Consider the following 21,252-nt stretch of genomic DNA (forward strand, 5'->3'; position numbering starts at 1 on the left):
ATGTATCTTTGTAGTATGGAAATGTTCAGCCTCAAGCAAACACAAGTGTCATGCCAGTGTCTGTACCTGTTCCTAACGTAGCATACAGTTCAGCACAACAGTTCAGCACTCAGGGAGGCAACATTGTTCTGATTCCGTCAGCTGGTAACGCAGCTGCTCCTGGCTCATCACACAGTCCAAATAGTAAGTTTTATACAGATTGCTTCATCAGTCTAGTTTTAAACATAACAAGATATCGTTTTGAAGGCTGCATTCTTCAGTTTTTCTTTTTAGCTCACCTCAGAATGTAGCGCCTAAACTTCTAAACTCATTTCGAAATAATTTCCACGTCTTCTTTGGGTTATCCTCCTTAAAGATTTTTCAAATTATTCTGGTTTATCTTAAATGCTGATCTGATTTTGAAATGATTTCACAGAAATGTTCTTTAGATTACAATCTACAATGAAACTTTGTCTGGATGTTCTTTGTTTAAACAGTTTTGCTTGGTTGCTGATAGGGGCTACCAGAGTAAAAAATGAAAAATTTTCGAACAATATCTATTCCTAAACTGCTAAACTCATTTCAGAATAATTTCCACATCTTCCTTATTTTTTAAACTATTTTGATTTAGCTTATCTGCTAATTTGATTTTAAAATGATTTCACAGAAATGTCATTTGGATTACAGTCTAACAAGATTTTTATGCTCCCCGAAGGGCGAGCATATAGTCGTCGCTTTCTCCGTCCGTCAATCCATCACACTTTTGTCCGGAGTATAACTTGAAAAGTATTAATGGCGTTTGATTGAAACTTCACATTATCATAGAAGCCATTGAGACAAAGTGCAGTGTCAAAGAATCATAACTCTACCTTACATAGTTTCCCTTTATCATAATACAAAATAAGGCATGTCCGGAGCATTACTTAAAAAGTATTAATGGCATTTCATTGAAACTTCAAAAAATGATGAGGCAAAAATTACACTTAATGGTATGTCCCTTGCTTTTATTATCTCCCTATATTCAATTTTCTTCTTTTTATTATCTCCATTTTTTGTTTGTTTTTAATACATTATTCCCCATATTGGGACAAGCACATGCATCAGGGAGCATCATTCGGTTTTACCGATAACTTGTTTAAATTTATAATGATCTGTGAAAAAATGGATGCAAGGGGTTGTGGTTCATTTTCCTGACATGTTATTTGGAAACTTTACAAATCCTCCTGTCAGAAATTATTGGCCCAATTTTAAAATAATTCCACATGAATGATCCTTTGGTGACTTTTTACAAAGTTTGTACAAAAATTGAAATTATTCATACAAAATATGACCACCAGTGCAGAGGGCATGATCACTTCTCCCTTTATGAAGTCTTCATGTCAGAAAGTGCTTGCTGATTTTGAAATAATTTTGTACAAATATTACTTGGGTAACCTTAAACTAAGATTGATCAAATTATTATCCCCCGCCGTTGAAATCGGGAGGTGGGTATTGAAATGGCGTTGTCCGCCCGTCACGTCCGTGCGTGCGTCTGTCCGCAGCCATTTCTCAGTAACTAGCAGGTAGAATTTCATGAAACTTTTCAAATCCAGAAATTACCCAGACAGTGTAATAGATGCTGCATTTAACAAGATGCATAATGTTACACAAGACGAAGCTCTGAAATACAATAACAATTCTGATCAGGTTGATATTGTGCCTTTTGTTACTGAATATAATCCCTCCCTCCCTAACATTGGTAGTATAATACATAAATACTGGGATTTATTTAAACTATCGCCAAATGTATCAGTCCAACAGTTGCATTCCTCTAGACCCGTGTTAGCATACAAACGTGGTAAAAATCTTAAAGACTTCCTTGTAAAGTCTAGATATTCTGCAATGCCCCCTACCCCCATCAGCGCCCGTTCCAGCAAATGCTACCGACCTAGATGTACACATTGTAGCAAAATAGTAGAAACTGATGAATTCGTTAGTTCTTCTAATTCTTCGATGTATAAACTTAGATTTAATACAGACTGCACATCATCAAATGTCATTTATGTCATAACTTGTAAAAAATGCAACATGCAATATGTGGGTCAAACACGACAACAGGTTTCTAAACGTATGAACAGTCATAAATTTGACATTAACAATTTCAGCGATCCAGCATATGCTAGCGGTGTGGCTGCCCATTTCAACAGTACTCATCACAATTTAGATGATTTCAGTTTTTTACCAATTGACATTGTTGATAATGATTTAGATAGGTTATTACGTGAAACGTCCTGGATTCACCGGTTAAATACCGTGCAACCATCTGGCATGAACACCAGCGTATTGTTTACTATGTGATTACAGTTACCAAGTAACATTTAATAGGGTCTTATATACTAACTTTTTCATAATATCCCTACAGGTTAAATATTTTCACTGTATAGTATTGTTTTTAATATATTTTCTAACTTTAAAATAATATTAACAATTTTTGTAGAAGTTAAGAATATATCGGCTCTATTTTCCAGCATTTTGATATTTTATTGCCGTTTTATTACCTCCCCTTATTACTGCTTCAAGGTTCCCTTTTCCGCCATTTGACTGCATTTTGTCTTTAATCGTATTTTAATGAAAGTTTTTAATTTTTTGATTGTTTCTGTAATTATATATGTGCGGTTAGCTTTTAAATTAATGTTATTTTACTATTTATATAATTATAAGTAGATCAATCGTTAATTCTCGCTTATGCTTCACATGTATACTTCAAAATTTGTCATGTAGATATGTTGGGTTTTATTTTTTCTCTGCTTCATATTGAAGAAATATGTTTTCGATAAATACCCGCCGTATCATTATGATCCGTATCTATATGTACATTAATACAAATATATTCTATATTTGCGCTTTTTGTCACGTTGACGTTCGCGTCCAAACGGACGTGACGTCGTTTGTTTTGTAAGTTGTTATTTCTGACGAAGACATAAAGGTCGAAACTAGTCAAGAATGTGTTGTCTTGGTATTTTTAAATCCTTTTGATCTATGAAACTTGAAATAAACATGAACCAACATACTGCGATGATGCCCGTCAAGTTGTTTTTTTTGGATTGGTCAATTTTCTTTAGAGTTATTGCCCTTGATTTAATGAAAAATGCCCAAAAATCTCTGTCCGCAGCCATTTCTTAGTAACTATCATCTAGAATTTCATAAAACTTGAATTAAACATGCGCCAACATACTGCAATGATGCCCGTCAAGTTTTTTTTTTTAATTGGTCAAGCTGGTAGAATTTCATGAAACTTGAAATAAATATGTACCAACATACTTCAATGATGCTTGTCTATTTTTTTTTAATTGGTCAATTTTCCTTAGAGTTACTGCCCTTTAATTATTTAAAAATCTACAGATTTGTACATAACAAACCAACCAATTGAACAAACCAACCAATTGGAAGAATTTCATTAAACTTCTTTCATTCTTTTCCATGAACATTTATTATAAACATGTGATGTTGTGTACCCACACCTGGTCACCACCTTGCCTTGTTTCCCCCCCCCCCCCCCCACCAAAAAAAAGATAATTTTTCATTTTTTTTCAAACCTTCCATGAATATTTATCAACATGCAAAGTTGTACCATTCCCCCACCTCACTTCTCCACCCAGTCATGCCCACCACCCCAAGCATGCATCTTCACCCCCCCCCCCCCTTTTTTTTTTTTATTTTCCATCAATATAAACATATGATGTTTTGTACCCTCACCCAGTATCAACATGCAAAGTTGTACCATTCCCCCACCTCACTTCTCCACCCAGTCATGTCCACCACCCCAGGCCCCCCCCCCCCCCCCCCCCCCCATTTTTTTTTTTTTTTTTTTTTTTAATTTTCCATCAATATTTATAATCAACATATGATGTTTTGTACCCTCACCTAGTTACCACTGCGGAATTGTTTGCCTCTTAGTAACATCCTTAGCTTTTGGCTGGATATACTGTTTTGCTGTTCCTCACCACAAACCCTTTCGGCGGGGGATACCAATTCATCGAATTTGCTTGTTTATGTTACGATTTGTTTCTAAACATGGCCACCAAAGCTAAATATAAAAAACAAATTCCTGAATAACATCTTCTTAACGATTGGTCTGGCTTTGAAGTAATTAAACGAAAATGTTCATTGGATGTCCATCTTCAAAGAGCATTTATATTATTTCGATTTGTCAAAAAACATTGCTACCAGTACTACAGAAAAAAATCTTGAAACTCTATCTCCTCCTAAAGCACTAGTCTGAATTTGAAATAGTTTCATGAAATGTTCCTTTGAAGACCATCTACTAAAAGTGTGAAAAGTCATCTTGATTTATCGAGAAAAAAATGGCTGCTAGGGCCTGTCTATTTTCTGTATATGACTCTCTGGTAAACATTTAAATTTTCTCTGTTGAATCTACAGACTAATTTTCAAAGTTAATTGGCAAAAATGTTTCTTATTATACCTGTCTAAGCAGTGAAACTCTGATGAGTGATACACTGGTAGCTGGTATGGTCCTCTTGTCTTATTATTACATATTTCAAAATGTATATTTAGAATATTGGTATATTGTCTCATTAGCTGAGTAGTATTAATCTTCTATGAGTTTCAATTAATATTTTCATGTGTTTCAATTACTTAAACAAATTGTATGTTGCCAGTTGTGAATTTGAGCCCAGCCCAGACACAGAATCGTGTATCTGCTAGTCCACAGCCCCAGCCAAGCACTTCACCAGCACCAGTTGCACTGCAACAGTCAAGGGAGTCTACGGATGACAGTCCAGGCGGAGGGAGAGGGAGGCCAAACTTAAGGGTGGTAATACCAAAAGAGTCTCATACACCACAGGTATGTTACAAGGTTAATTTTATGCCCCCCTTTGAAGAAGGTGGGTATATTGTTTTGCAGATGTCGGTTGGTCGGTCTGTCTGTAGACCAATCCGTTTCTGGATGTTAACTCAAGAAAGCTTGGGCCTAGGATCATGAAAGTTGATAGGGAGCTTGTTCATGAACAGCAGATGACCCCATTTGATTTTGAGGTCAGTAGGTTAAAGATCAAGGTCACAGTGACCAGAAACAATTAAACCATTTCAGGATGATAACTTGAGAATGATTGGGCCTAAGATCACTAAACTTAATAGGGAGGTTGATCATGACCAGTAGATGACTCCTATTGATTTTGAGGTCAGTAGGTCAAGGTCAAGGTCACATTGACCCAAAACAGTGGAACTTTTTGTGCCAAATAACTAGAGTTCTAATGCTTTGGTCTAAGATCACATTTGATACAGAGTTTACTTATGACTGGTAAATGGCCCATAATTATTGACTTGAGGTCAGTACGTCAAACGTTCAGTGCACAGTGACTAAATAATTTCTGTTCCTTGTGCAATTATTGAATGCATCAAGGGGGGCATTTTGTGTTCTACGAGCTCTTGTTACTTTTTTTTGGCCCCTGATGTTTAAGACCTGTAAGGTATTTGATACAATGTTTGAAGTGTCTGTCCCACTGTCTTGTGTATTCCACTACAATTTCTGTCCATTCAGGGGTAATTAAATTCTGGATCAATCTGAAAATCCAAGTTGAAGATTCCCAGGTTCAACTGAGATGGATGTCAGTCCTTTGAAATTTGAATTTCATCGAGGATTGGTTGATGATGTTGGGCGAAGGTTGTCAACGATATGGAAATTTAGGGACAACATTCATGAAATGCAACCAATCGTAAAATGGAAGCTTTTTATGCCCCCGAAGGGAGGCATATAGTTTTTGAACCGTCTGTCTGTCGGTCCGTCCGCAATTTTCGTGTCCAGTCCATATCTTTGTCATCGATGGATGGATTTTCAAATAACTTGGCATGAATGTGTACCACAGTAAGACGACGTGCAGTGCGCAAGACCCAGGTCCGTAGCTCAAAGGTCAAGCACACTTGACGTTAAGGATAGTGCATTGTATGGGCGTGTCGTCGGTCCATATCTTTGTCATCGATGGATGGATTTTCAAATAACTTGGCATGAATGTGTACCACAGTAAGACGACGTGCAGTGCGCAAGACCCAGGTCCGTAGCTCAAAGGTCAAGGTCACACTTAGATGTTAAAGGATAGTGCATTGATGGGCGTGTCCGGTCCATATCTTTGTCATCGATGGATGGATTTTCAAATAACTTGGCATGAATGTGTACCACAGTAAGACGACGTGCAGTGCGCAAGACCCAGGTCCATAGCTCAAAGGTCAAGGTCACACTTAGACGTTAAAGGATAGTGCATTGATGGGCGTGTCCGGTCCATATCTTTGTCATCGATGGATGTATTTTCAAATAACTTGGCATGAATGTGTACCACAGTAAGACGACGTGCAGTGCGCAAGACCCAGGTCCGTAGCTCAAAGGTCAAGGTCACACTTAGACGTTAAAGATCTTTTTTCATGATAGTGCATTGATGGGCATGTCCGGTCCATATCTTTGTCATTCATGCATGGATTTTAAAATAACTATGCATGAATGTGTGACACAGTAAGACGATGTGTCGCGCGCAAGACCCAGCTCCGTAGGTCAAAGGTCCAAAACTCTTAACATCGGCCATAACTATTCATTCAAAGTGCCATCGGGGGCATGTGTCATCCTACGGAGACAGCTCTTGTTTTCAAGTACATGTTACTGGCTAGTGATAAAGATATTTAAGGATTTTACTATTTTACTTTATGAGCTATGAGTCTCACTTATGGGGTAGAATTTTTTATCTGCAGTGTTCTGTATATATTTATGGATACAATATATTAAATGTTTTATTTTTCAGTTGCAGCAAATGAAACATCCAAGTACAGCCCTTGAAACTCCTGTTGTATCTATAGCAACTCCGAGTGGTGGGGGACTGCCATCCAATCTCCAGTCGGCTTTGCTACCAAGTATGTAATGTCTTCTATAAGAACTTCTTATAATTCTTTTTACTTTGAAGCATCACTGGTATATCTGATCAAGTCACAAATGAAATGTACAAGAATATAGGCAAGATCTCTTGCCATTTACCTATGGCTAAATCAGTTTCTTAAAAATCAAAAGAATATGGAAATTGGCAACAGAAGTTTGATTGATTGGTCAAAATCATAAATATTTGGCTCATAAATGGGAATCTTGGTTAATAGGGGGTAACTGTTTTTCAAAATGCAATTTAGACTGTGATAAAGGCAGCACATTTAAGTGTTGTTAGATAATTTCATTGATTGGCCAGCTTATTTCTATTGGCCTCTTGACTTGTTATAAAAAAGCTGGTCATTTTTTGAGGGTTGTATATAAAAGTAATATTAAGTAAATAAAAGATAATATTATATACCCGTCTCAAATGTGCTCATTTGATTGGTCGAAATGAGTGCACGTGCAGGTCCGCAAAAAGCGATATTGACCTGCAAATGTGATAATGACTTGTGATATCACTTTTGCTTATATGTATGAAATATGGGCCAGTCAAACGAATGCATTTTTGAAGGGCATATAATATAATAATCATAGACGTATGTTGAGGTCAATATGTGTTTTTACGTACCTGTAAAACACATATGACCTCAACATAAGTCAATAACTGTATAATAATAGGTTTACTGGAGCAGTATACTGGACAACCTGACCAAGGTATATATTGTGTCGGCATTGTTCCCAACATTAAAGCATTGTAAGATTAAGCTATCTAGTTGGAAAGTAGAAAGGTTGTAATTTCATGTATGTATTAAATCCACATGTATCAGGTAAGCTTCAACTGGGCCAAAGTAAAGTTAATTAAATATACATATTGGACTGATTGGCTTTTTGTTGTTACAGGTGGATTAAATATAAATAGTGCAGACCTAGAATCATTAATGCAACCGTTGCTCTCCCAGATGAGTGTTGGACCACTGACAGCTGCAGTGCAGGCTGCGGGAGTATTGACCAGGTAAATACTCATAGGGCTTTCTCTGATTTATCAATATCAAACTGAATAATCAATAGCAGCTTAACTATTTGTAAGACAAAATTATGCAGATAATGTAGCTGCCTATTATTTATTATTTCACAGGAGAGAATAAATAATCTTTTAAAAAAAACTACTGGTTGTATACATAAACTACAGTTGAATCACTTTATCTCGATTTCCAAAGGATTGAGTGTTATACTTCCAGGCCAGAATTCGACTTAAAATAACATTTTGTGCACATGTTTATGGGACGGGACTTGAAAATGTTTTTGAGATACTGTGAAATCATTTAATTGCGTTTGCACAAAAATTCGTGTTTTTGGCCAAAACGGCTGTTTCGTGAGGACGTAAATTCGTGGATTTTCAGTTTAAAAAAAAAAAAATATTTTCCACAGGAATAGATCTAAGAGTACTTTTGTTCTTACATGTAAAACCTACACGTGTCAAACAGCGCTACCATGGTTACTGAATTTGCAATCTACGCCGCAGGAGATTAGCGAGTGATCATGTGCCAATTAACGACCGCGTTATCTATAATAATACAACCCCTAATTTGCAAAACTTTATAAAACTGTGAAATATTCAATAAGAAAAGTCGGCACCAATTAAAAAGTGTCAAAACCTTAGCATCTTGCACAATTAGCATCTAAAATTACAAGCTTTTGAACTTGTGCATGTGTTATTTTTCCTACCGAGAAACGTGTAATGTGAATTTGGTAATAATGCATTGGACGCAAATCTAGCAATTAATTTATACTATTCAATAGTCCCAAAGTCTTAGTATTTTACTACATGTCAGTAAAAATAAGGCTTGTGTATAAACATTGCATAGCGGGGCCGAAAAAAAATCAAATAACAGCCGTAGCATAGTGCGCTTGGCACTTGACGCTATATCAAACTTCTGTTTTTAGTATCTACTTTTGCTTTGACGAGCATGTCGTAAACAAACCACGGGTAAATTTCTTAATGAAATAGTCAGTTTTATTTCCACGTATACCTATGTTTATCATTGATGGAGCCTCCATAAACTACGCGAAAGCTGCAGGTTAGTACTGCCGCATGCATTTAACTACTGATCAGATCGAACGGCTTTGGTGTCTTTTCTGGCGACATTGCGTACAATTAAACATTATCGTGGGCAAAATTTGTTCGTTGGGACTTAAATTCGTGGGTGAGCTGAACCACGAAATCCACGAAAATTAATCCCCCACGAATAATAATGATTTCACAGTAGCTGTAATTTTGAGATAAGCGAGTACGAGAAACCGAGTTTCAACTGTACTTAGAAAAGGTTGCTGATCGTTATATGGCTAGAAATAAACAGAAATGATATCAATTCTCCAGTATTGTCTGCTTCAAAGGTCTTCATAATATGAATTTTCTCACTGTAAGATTGATAAATGTGTGATTCCTTGACAATCTGTTGTACACAGCTTCATTTTACCTAAGTTCCGTCCTGTATTAAATTCAGCAGTTTGATTGGTTTAGCCAAGAATTTGTCACATTTACCGTCTGGGAGTGAAATAAAGCCGTTCCTGGATGGGAACCAGTAGCCGGATAAATTTTCATATTTTGCCTCCAATATTTTCTCCAAAAAAAGTTGTAATATAAAAAAAATATATGAAACCCACACTCCACAAACTTCAGCACCTTCATTTTGTGTTTGCAAACTATCCCTGTAATGTGCAAAAGCAATAGCATCTCAAACATTCAAAATGAGTTTTTTGCTAGTATTTGAAATGGTGTTATGTTTTTTTTTCTTTCATTGTAAATGGAGATTGTCAAGTTTTTCACCCCATTTGTAGACTTCCTTATTGAAAACTATAGGATATTTCAAACTTCTTTCATCTTTTCACCCCAAGACATTATTGCGGTTTATGATAAAATTTCACATGCAAACTCCTAGATTACCCATCAAAACTAGATAACTTTGAAAATAAGTTGGGGGATGAGTATCGTTATCTCTTTGAATGTAACATTTTTTCAAATGATCGGAAAAAATTCATAAAACCATACTACTAAAAGATCCGAATGTATATAAATTAGAGCAACTTCTGAATATGAACAATGGAAAAGAATATTTAAATGTGTTCAAGTTTGTTAAAATGATATTGTTACAATTAAGATAGTTTTATTTTGGCGGACTAAGTCATGTTTATATTTTGGCGGACAAAGTCATATATAATGAGCCTATAAGAAATTTCAGTTGTCACTCTCTGATGCCCATGTTTGGTGTCAAACGAGTAGATAATACCAGAATTACAGTTATACATATATTGGTTTTGGTAACTTGAAATGCTAATTATTATGCATTTTTAGCTCACCTGTCACAAAGTGACAAGGTGAGCTTTTGTGATCGCGCGGTGTCCGTCGTCCGTCGTCCGTCCGTGCGTCCGTAAACTTTTGCTTGTGACCACTCTAGAGGTCACATTTTTCATGGGATCTTTATGAAAGTTGGTCAGAATGTTCATCTTGATGATATCTAGGTCAAGTTCGAAACTGGGTCACGTGCCATCAAAAACTAGGTCAGTAGGTCTAAAAATAGAAAAACCTTGTGACCTCTCTAGAGGCCATATATTTCATAAGATCTTCATGAAAATTGGTCAGAATGTTCACCTTGATGATATCTAGGTCAAGTTTGAAACTGGGTCACGTGGGTTCAAAAACTAGGTCAGTAGGTCTAAAAATAGAAAAACCTTGTGACCTCTCTAGAGGCCATATTTTTCATGAGATCTTCATGAATATAGGTCAGATTGTTAACCTTGATGATATCTAGGTCAAGTTCGAGACTGGGTCACGTAGGGTCAAAAACTAGGTCATTAGGTCTAAAAATAGAAAAACCTTGTGACCTCTCTAGAGGCCATATTTCTCAATGGATCTTCATGAAAATTGGTCAGAATGTTCACCTTGATGATATCTAGGTCAAGTTCGAAACTGGGTCACGTGGGGTTAAAAACTAGGTCAGTAAATCTAAAAATAGAAAAACCTTGTGACCTCTCTAGAGGCCATATTTTTCATGAGATCTTCATGAATATTGGTCAGAATGTTCACCTTGATGATATCTAGGTCAAGTTCGAAACTGGGTCATGTGGGGTCAAAAACTAGGTCATTAGATCTAAAAATAGAAAAACCTTGTAACCTCTCTAGAGGCCATATTTCTCAATGGATCTTCATGAAAATTGGTCAGAATGTTCATCTTGATGATATCTAGGTCAAGTTCGAAACTGGGTCACGTGCGGTCAAAAACTAGGTCAGTAGGTCTAAAAATAGGAAAACCTTGTGACCTCTCTAGAGGCGATATTTTTCAGTGGATCTTCATGAAAATTGGTCAGAGTGTTTACCTTGAAGATATCTAGGTCAAGTTCGAAACTGGGTCACGTGGGGTTAAAAACTAGGTCAGTAGATCTAAAAATAGAAAAACCTTGTGACCTCCCTAGAGGCCATATTTTTCATGAGATCTTCATGATTATTGGTCAGAATGTTCACCTTTATGATATCTAAGTAAAGTTCGAAACTGGGTCACATGGGGTTAAAAACTAGGTCAGTAGGTCTAAAAATAGAAAAAACCTTGTGACCTCTCTAGAGGCCATATTTCTCAACGGATATTCATGAAAATTGGTGAAAATGTTCAGCTTGATGATATCTAGGTCAGGTTTGTAACTGGGTCATGTGCGGTCAAAAACTAGGTCAGTAGGTCGAAAAATAGAAAAACCTTGTGACCTCTCTAGAGGCCATATTTTTCACGAGATCTTCATGAAAATTGGTGAGAATGTTCACCTTGATGATATCTAGGTCAAGTTTAAAAGTGGGTCACGTGCCTTCAAAAACTAGGCCATTAGGTCAAATAATAGAAAAACCTTGTGACCTCTCTAGAGGCCATATTTTTCAATGGATCTTCATGAAAATTGGTCAGAATTATTTATCTTGATGATATCTAGGTCACATGTGCTCTAAAACTAGGTCACTATGTCAAATAATAGAAATAATGACGTCATACTTAGTTCAACACTGGGTCATGTGGGGATAGGTGAGCGATTCAGGACCATCATGGTCCTCTTGTTTCAGGTAAGCTTTGTTAAAACTTTGTTGATAATTTACTTTATATCATGAGTCTCAAACATGTTGCTAAATTTATGACCTCATTGATTCTAGTATACATGAAATGAGTGAAATAAAGGATTTTGACTTGACTTGAACAAGTAGCTTTTACATCAGTAAAAAATAGATAAAACTGTGCTAAACTTTTTAATGATTTCTATTTGCAGTCAAGGTATAGCATTAACTCCAACCAGTTCCGGCCAGTTACAGTTCCCACTCATCAACATGTCACAACTGAAAGCCCACCTGGATAGGAATGTGAAACTTGAACCACCAGAAAAAGCTGAAGGCCAACAGGGGCTCACTCTATCTACACAACCAATCACAGTTTCTGTCCCTGCTCAGGTAATTGCAAGAAATCGCATTTGATTTTATCATTTAAAAGCATTGTATGATTTCAGTGACATTCATTATAAATGTAAATAACTCGCTCGATGTGCGTTCAAGCTTAATTTGGTGCGTTGAATCCTTTATGTGAAGAAGCCATCCAGCTGGTTTACCTAACATTCTGGTTCTACACAGGTGCCTGCCTGTGACAAAATAATGCACAGAGGACCTGGGGTTTTCCTCTACCAAAGCTGAAAAGTTACTGTATGACCTGTTGTGCCGGTGCAATGTTAAACCAAACAAAAACAAAATTATTATAGATATGACTCAATAGCTGGATTCAGCTTGATGTTGGCAAGCTATATATTTGAAGACTGTTTTCAAAGTTCTCATTATAAAGGTAACTGAAAGAATGTTAATTTTGTTCGAGTTAATGATTTTGGAACACTTTTTTCAGTAATATAGAGCAGTCACTTATTGACCATTCTTTGATATAGATTTGGTATCACATCTGTTCTCAGCAAGTAACTGATAACTTCACTACAGATGGAGAACGAACTGTTAAATGGTTTCAGACTTACTACTATATATAGTAGGAAGTTCTGCTGATTTAGTTGACCTCCTGTGAGCTTGTTAGTTATGTTCCCTGAGAAGTTGCAGATTCAATCCAAAGGCAGGTCACTATTGAATTTAGAAGTAATATTTAGCAGAATTGTGTTTTATTGTACCCCCCCGACAACAAAGTTGTAAGGGGGGGTATACTGGTTTCAGGTTGTCTGTCTGTCTGTCTGTCCGTAGACGCAGTCTTGTGCGCACCATCTCTCCTTATCCCCTTGACAGAATTTAATGAAACTTCACACAAGTGATCAGTACCAACAGTAGTTGTGCATGGGGCATGTTAGGTTCTTTTAGAAAAAAAATTTGCAGAGTTATGGGACTTTGTTTTTTGTTACTATACTGTATACATAGACACAATCTTGTGCGCACCATCTCTCCTCATCCCCTTGACACAATTTAATGAAACTTCACACAAGTGATCAGTAACAACAGTAGTTGTGCATGGGGCATTTTAGGTTCTTTTAGAAAAAAATTTTGCAGAGTTATGGGACTTTGTTTTTTTGTTACTATACTTAATATACATAGACACAATATTGTGCGCACCATCTCTCCTCATCCCCTTGACACAATTTAATGAAACTTCACACAAGTGATCAGTAACAACAGTAGTTGTGCATGGGGCATGTTAGGTTCTTTCAGCAACAAAAATTGCGGAGTTATGGGACTTTGTTTCTTGTTAACATACTATGTACATACAGTCTGCATATGCAATCTTGTGCGTGCCTAATCTACCAAACCCTTACACACAATTTAATGAAACTTCACACAAGTGATCAGTACCAGCCCTAGTTGTGCATTGTTACATTCTTTTAGATAAATATTCTGCATAGTTATGGGACTTTGTTTTTTGTTACTATACTGTATACATACAGTCTATATACATACAGTCCACATAATTATGCAATCTTGTGTGCGTCAAATTGCAATGTACTGTGTCAGTGCATGCGGGGGGTACATTCATCACCTTTTGTGATAGCTCTAGTTGAATTTAAACAAAACAAAGAGGTTAAATATGCCACAGAATAATTTCACAAGGGTGTAGCCTAAGTAAATTACTCAGTGCATCATGTAACTGATTGGGAATAGTGATGTCATTAATAAAATCTATAAGAAAACCCTTTGGAAGCATAGAATGCAACCAAGCAAAATAATAGCAGACTATGTTTGATCAGGTCTGTTCATGAGAGGTAGTAGAAAGTGCAACACCCCTCATACCCCCAAGCACCGGCTTGAGCGGAATTTTATTAGATATTGAATGAATTCCCTGATCCCAAAAGGACTAGAAAATATAACAGCACTGAATCCAAGTACATGGAGACTTTTTACAGCCGCCTTATGGCCTTAAAGATTGCAATCTGTGATATTTCTATTATTATATGTTCTATATGTTAAAGAGTAGATCAGATATAGTCACTGCTAGTACGCCAACATGATGTGGCTGTTTTTGTTCATTATTAGGAATAGGACATGACTTGTTATATTAGAATAAAATTTATTGTATTGTAGGCCTCTGCGGGAATGCCTGTACCAATCATGTTAACATCCACACATGCATCTTTAAATCCAAGTGCCAAAGGAGATTCTGGAAATGTAGACCCTGATGAGCCACCAGAAAAACGAGCTCGAATGAGTCAATCAGACACGTGATAGAAACATAATCCAACTGTATCATAAGACATTGTATATAAGTCACATGTAGAATAGACGAAAGTGAAATAGACACTTACAACACACAGTGTGATAACATCAATCCATTTCAATCATTGTGAAAATCTGTTGTTTGAGATATATCGAGCAATATCTTGTATCTTACGTAGAGTCGTTCCTTCAGGTCTAAAGTGTTTGTAATACTGTATAAGTAGATTATTTTATGACTCCAAAATGTTTGTGGTTTTTGAGGTGGGGAATGAAATACACATCATGGATAAGATAATGCCAAAGGCTCTTTTAATTTAGGGAATTGAAATTTGATGTATAAGTGTGGAGCTATTTTTTGTCATTTTTGTGAGGAAATATTTTAAGATAATTCACCTGTTTCATTTAAATGATCATTGAATATCAAATTAAAAACAATAGTGATATGCTCATAATATTCTGTTTGAATTTGAGCTGTTTTCTCACATCTTTATGAAACACATACCAGTTTATTGGGCTTAGTGAGGATATGTATCAGTGAGAAAGTAATTGATATTAAATGTTAATCACTATTCAGCAATAGCGTTCGGTAATCTGTCATTGCATACCTTATTGATAACTTTTTTCTGCAAATATTTCCCCTTTCAAAAGGCTTTCTTTCATAGTTGCAAGAAAATTTTGTGGCACAAAAATATTCTTTTCTACAGTATTACATCTTGTTGAAGGTTTTAGCTAAGTTACTGATCATGGACTGTTTCATCAGATATTTGATAATCATTACATGTTCAGTTTGCATGTTTTACTTTACAATCAAATGTTTACATAAACTGATAAAGAGAAGGAAACAAGATTTAAAAAAGATGAAAGCAATGCAGTACAGCATTGTTACAAGCTGTTTATTTGAGGAAAAGATTTATGATGCATTTTGTAAATTGTTTGTTCTCAGAAACTACACTATTGACTTTGTTAATGGGCAACTCGATTTATAATAAATTTGTCGTTATAAAGATAACTCCTACAGAGATAAAATTTGATATTTGAAAATTGATGGTTACCTCCTCTTTATAGTTATGAGATTTACAATTCATTCCAAATTTGGAAAGAAGTGGTTTCTGACTAAAATACTTTTGATAAAGAAAATTTATACTTGTCTGACAAACATTTTATTTGATTTTTATAGTGATCATATGGACTTTGAAAACCTGACTGAATGGTAGGATGAATTGTTGGCTTATATTATTTTGTATACACATAAAACAGTTCTGGCAGTACCTTAAGTCTATTTGGGATAATATATATATAAAAAAAAGACCTGACATTTCTTGGTTTATGAATGCATGTTTGGAAAAAATGTGATCTGTAAATAAGTTGTTTTGTAATGTAGTGTTAGGAGAAATAGTAATAAAGGGTAAAAGTTGACAGTTAACATATTTTGATCATTATATGATCCCTTCATGGCAGGTTGTCTTTTGTTAAGATATATGGACACAAATATATCCTTCCTTTGTTAGAATTTTTGACAAGGATTTGTTCATCGGTAGTATTAAACACATGAACATTTTGTAAAGAACATGACTGCAAATTATCCGCTTTTGTTATTTCATCTTAGAAAAATTTGATTTGAAATGTACCTTTTGACTGTTCTTCCAATAACATAATTAGATTGATAAATTATTCTGTTCAGTTTACCTATTTTAGAGTTTGTCAGAAAAGTTCTATTTTCTAGTTTTGTGTTGCTATTGTCAGAGACTTATTTAAGTGAACACCATTTTGCTATGATGTGACTACTACATTATTTGTCATCTTTCATTTCTCATTGTATATTCCATAGTTGTGATTATATGCATATTTATGGATCCATGTCATGATCATATCACATCTCAGAGAATTCTCATTTCATAACATGCATGTACACTGTATTTAAAACATTTCACACTGGGCAAAAAGTATTTGGCTTAAAACAGCTAGGAGTCCTGAAATATGTATCATATCCAGTGTTTCTCATTGTTTTAGTGGATTTTTAGATTGTCTAATTTTTGAATAAAATCTGTATAGTGTTGACCCAGTTGTTCCAATTTTTAACAGGTGATTAAGCCAAGACGATTAACTTATAGGGTTATATTTTGACATTTTTAGCAGACTTATTATAAGACTGGAAAGTTAAATCGAAACTTCATATTTGTGTTTGCCACAAAGACTGATATCAAAATTTAACCAGTGGTTAGTTTAACAGTCGGTTAAAGTTTCGAACAACTGGGGCAATGTTATCACTTGATCTTAAGGATTTGTTAAGTTTTTTAGCTCATCTGATTTTTTGAAAAAAAATGATGAGTTATTGTCATCACTTGAGCGGTTGTCGGCGTCGGCGTTGCCTGGTTAAGTTTTATGTTTAGGTCAGCTTTTCTCCTAAACTATCAAAGCTATTGCTTTGAAACTTGGAATACTTGTTCACCATCATAAGCTGACCCTGTATAGCAAGAAACATAACTCCATCTTGCTTTTTGCAAGATTTATGGCCCCTTTTGTACTTAGAAAATATCAGATTTCTTGGTTAAGTTTTATGTTTAGGTCAACTTTTCTCCTAAACTATCAAAGCTATTGCTTTGAAACTTGGAATACTTGTTCACCATCATAAGCAGACCCTGTACATCAAGAAACATAAGTCCATCTTGCTTTTTGCAAGAATTATTGCCCCTTTTGGACTTAGAAAATCAGTTCTTGGTTAAGTTTTATGTTTAGGTCAGCTTTTATCCTAAACTATCAAAGCTATTGCTTTAAAACTTGCAACACTTGTTCACCATCATAAGCTGACCCTGTACAGCAAGAAACATAACTCCATCCTGCTTTTTGCAATAATTATTGCCCCTTTTGGACTTAGAAAATCATTTTCTTGGTTGAGTATTATGTTTAAGGCAACTTTTCTCATAAACTGTCAAAGCTATTGCTTTGAAACTTGCAACAGTTTTTCACCATCATAAGCGGACACATCAAGAAACATAACTCTATCCTGCTTTTTGCAAGAATGATGGCCCTTTTTAGACTTAGAAAATCATGGGTAGGACAATATTTCTATTATACAAAAAAAATCAGATGAGCGTAAGCATCCGCAAGGCGGTGCTCTTGTTTTTATTTAGGCCCACTTTTTTTTCTTAAGAACTTTGAGATCTATAGCTTTGGAACTGTGTACACTTGTTTGTCATCATTAGATGAATAAGAAGGCAATGAACTGTAATTCTGTCTTTCATTTTGTCAGAGTTATGGCCCTTTTTAATTTAGAGTTATTGTTACATGGGTTAAAAACAATTGTAACTCTTTTTTCTTGCATTTGTTGGAATTATTGTCCTTTTAACCTAATAAAAACGTTATTTCTTGGTTAAGATTTTTATACCCCCAAAGGGAGGCATATTAGTTTTCAACTGTCCGTCCGTTCGTCACCGTTAACTATTTGCATGAATGCAACGTTACCTTTTTGCATGAAGGCACTTTACTCGCGAACCACTGCACCCAGGACCTTCAAACTTCACATGCTGATAGTACTTATTGAGTACACGACCCCTACTGACTTTGGGGTCACCAGGTCAAAGGTCAAGGCGCTGCGGGGGGCATTTGTCACCATTAGTGACAGCTGTTGTTGTTTGATGCTGCTTTCTTAAAGCTGTAAGAACTATATAGCATTGAATCTGTATATACCTGTTAATCATCAGTAGATAAGTAAGCCAAGAACCACAACTTTTGAATGCATTTTCATCCAAATAATAGCCCTTTTATTGGATGGTAAATTGATATATCTTGGTTAATTCTTTTGTTTAGTTACTTTTTACTTGACTTCTATAAGAGCTATAGCTTTGAAACTTTGTACATTTGTTTACCATTAGTAGATGTGTAAGAAGGCCAACACAATAACTCCTTTTATTAAATGTCTAACACTTGCAGACAAGGGTTGGAATCCAAAGGTTGTGCTCTTGTTAGATCTTTTCTGAAATTTGTCATTTTAGTTCTGTATCAGGTGGTCAGTGGCTAGTACAGTGCATTTTGTAATGAAGAACTCAGCTTCTATATTGTGATGTTAATTTGAAGCACGAAATATAGATATCAAAAAAACACTATGCTAGAAATTCAAAGCTTACACGTCAGTTTACAGTTTCAAAGTGTCATTAAAAGAAAGCTTGCATCATTTTTATCTGCTGCAAATACTTAGAATGTTGTCTAACTCTCTGTTAAGTATAAAAGCAATGGTTGTAGAGAAAAGCAAGAATAGCATACTGTAATTATATTCCTCCTTGTAAAGTACTTTTTACCAGAAAATATGAAGTATATAGTTTGATTATGCTTTCATATCTCCATGATAATGTTTCAAGTTCACTTAAAAAGCAGAAAAATTTATCAGCAAGAAATAAAAATGTTCATTTAGTTCAGAGAGCCATATTTTTTTTAAGTCTTTTTAGTACTATTAAATCATTTAATTTCACGGGCAAGAATTTTCATGGTTTTGGCCAGAATGGTCATTTCATTGGGAAATGAATTCTTGGAGATAAAATGGATGGAAATTTGTATAAAATATTTCAGAAAATTGTGTTATACAAAATCTGCATTTCATATGGCACAAAAGCATTCAGTACTACATAAAAATAAAATAACATTTTGAATAGGGTTAATATTGGATTTACTTTCTTGTAATGTGGCTAGAAAGATTTGCATTTCAGGTCATACTGTAGATATATGATTTTTTTAATCCCATCTTCTTATGAGAAACATGAATTTAGTGACGGATGCCTTCAATGAAGGTTTTATAAACTGTAGAATTCAGTCTGCCTTGTCAGTATTTGAGCCGCGCCATATGAAAACCAACATAGTGGGTTTGCGACCAGCATGGATTCAGACCAGCCTGCGCATCCGCGCAGTCAGGTCAGGATCCATGCTGTTTGCTTTCATAGTCTATTGCAATTAAAGAAACTGTTAGCAAACAGGATGCGCAGGCTGGTCTGGATTCATGCTGGTCGCAAACCCACTATGTTGGTTTTCTCATGGCACGGCTCATTTTATTTTATACATTTTCTATGCGTGAGTAATTGTGTAAAAAAAAAAAACAGAATACTTCCAGTCATTCATGTTGCTTTGCTGTTCATATCTGATCTTATTCGTGCCATGATCTTTTGTAAAAATACCTGGTATCATGTTAGCAGAGGGTTATTGTAGCATTCTTGAAAACAATACTACCATTATGAGTCTATGTAATATTTCTTTATCATGTATCCAATGCATCTTTCATCTTCTTGTTTTGTTAATTATTCATTGTAAAGTTTTGTCAGAAACCATTTAATTTTGTGGTTTTAACCACTGTTGCTATTTTATGAGGACATAAAATTGTCGGATTCAAAATTTAAGTACAAAATTAAAGGGTTTTTATTTTTGTTGGAATTTATTTCTTGTATTGACTCAACCTTGAAATCCACTAAAATTAGTTGCCCACAACTAGTAATGGTTTTACAGTATGTAAACACGAATAATAACATGCAGTTCTACGATGGATGTAGTCTATCTGCAGAGTTCCTTTCCCACTTGTTTGTTTTGCTTGGTTACCTCACAAAATTGGAGAAACTTGGATATCATAAATAAAAATTGTATTAGAAGAAAATTAAGTTCCTGTTTTTGCATTTTATCTCATGTTGCTTGTACAATGTACAGTTGAAAATAGGTATCTTCATTTCCAAGGGATCGAGTGTTAGTTCGAGATAACCGAAATTCAACTTTAGATGATATTTTGTGCTCAAGGTTTCGGGCTTGGAAATATCTTCGAGATGGCCAGAATTTGAGATAAGCGAGTTCGAGTTTCAGCTGTATTTACAACCTGTGAATAAAGACCACCTGCCTATCATGTTTTTTACTCTCACATTGGTGATCTTTGAAGTGGGCTTTGACTGTAGTTCTACTTGAGGCAACATAAAACTTATTCAGAAGTACTGTACATTACTGTAAGCAAACAGGTATCTGTTTCAAATGAAAATGGTGGAAAATTTCATTAAAATGATAAAACTTAATCTCAGTACAGGACATTAATTTTAGTGTGTAATGATATCTATGGAAAATTCTGTACAGTAAAAGCTAGGGAACAGAAAGATAGAAATGAAGTAGTACATCATGCATTTGTTGCATCTTTGACAGACCAGTTCATTTAGAAGAATCTATAACATGCAAGCTAGAATTAAGTCGACTGAAGATTCTTCTAAAGGAATCCAAGTTTGTTTCCTGAATCTTGTCCAATGTTTTGAATAACTTTGTTAACTATTTTTTATAGTTAATGTTTGACATATGAATTTGTTGTTTTCCAGGATGAAAATCCTGACTTTTACCATGTTTTTACTTGTATTACCTTTTCATTGATGCACAATTTTATGTCTTTACATCAGAATTTCATCAAATTTTATATAAATAAATGAATATTTTAGAAATCTTGCTTGTTTTTTATTCAGTGAAAAAGTGTAACTCATGTATTAAAGGTTTATATATAAAAGCTTGACATTTATAATTATGTACATTGTATTTGGGCTAAGTTTTAGATTACTTTGAGGTGGATAAAAGGTGCAGGCTGCTGGTAAATCTGGAAACCAATACAAAACACATTCCATGTGTTGTTACATGCTAGGCATTATATGACAGTTCC

At 35.2% G+C, this 21,252-nt stretch overlaps 1 protein-coding gene across 2 annotated transcripts in view; it reads left to right on the forward strand.

The window, feature by feature from the left end:
- The window catches only part of LOC123566081 (myocyte-specific enhancer factor 2C-like), a 38,936-nt gene extending 17,896 nt beyond the window's left edge, over positions 1 to 21,040 (forward strand). For both annotated transcript variants that reach the window (XM_045359918.2, XM_045359919.2), the window contains exons 5-10: positions 15 to 183; positions 4,638 to 4,822; positions 6,765 to 6,873; positions 7,781 to 7,892; positions 12,179 to 12,356; positions 14,463 to 21,040. In XM_045359918.2, coding sequence (XP_045215853.1) covers positions 15 to 183; positions 4,638 to 4,822; positions 6,765 to 6,873; positions 7,781 to 7,892; positions 12,179 to 12,356; positions 14,463 to 14,603 — 894 coding nt within the window. In that variant the 3' untranslated portion in view covers positions 14,604 to 21,040. The remainder of the gene's footprint in view (positions 1 to 14; positions 184 to 4,637; positions 4,823 to 6,764; positions 6,874 to 7,780; positions 7,893 to 12,178; positions 12,357 to 14,462) is intronic.
- The last annotated feature ends 212 nt before the right edge of the window (positions 21,041 to 21,252 follow it).

Source organism: Mercenaria mercenaria, chromosome 8, assembly GCF_021730395.1.
Source record: "Mercenaria mercenaria strain notata chromosome 8, MADL_Memer_1, whole genome shotgun sequence".
NCBI classification, from domain to species: domain Eukaryota; kingdom Metazoa; phylum Mollusca; class Bivalvia; order Venerida; family Veneridae; genus Mercenaria; species Mercenaria mercenaria.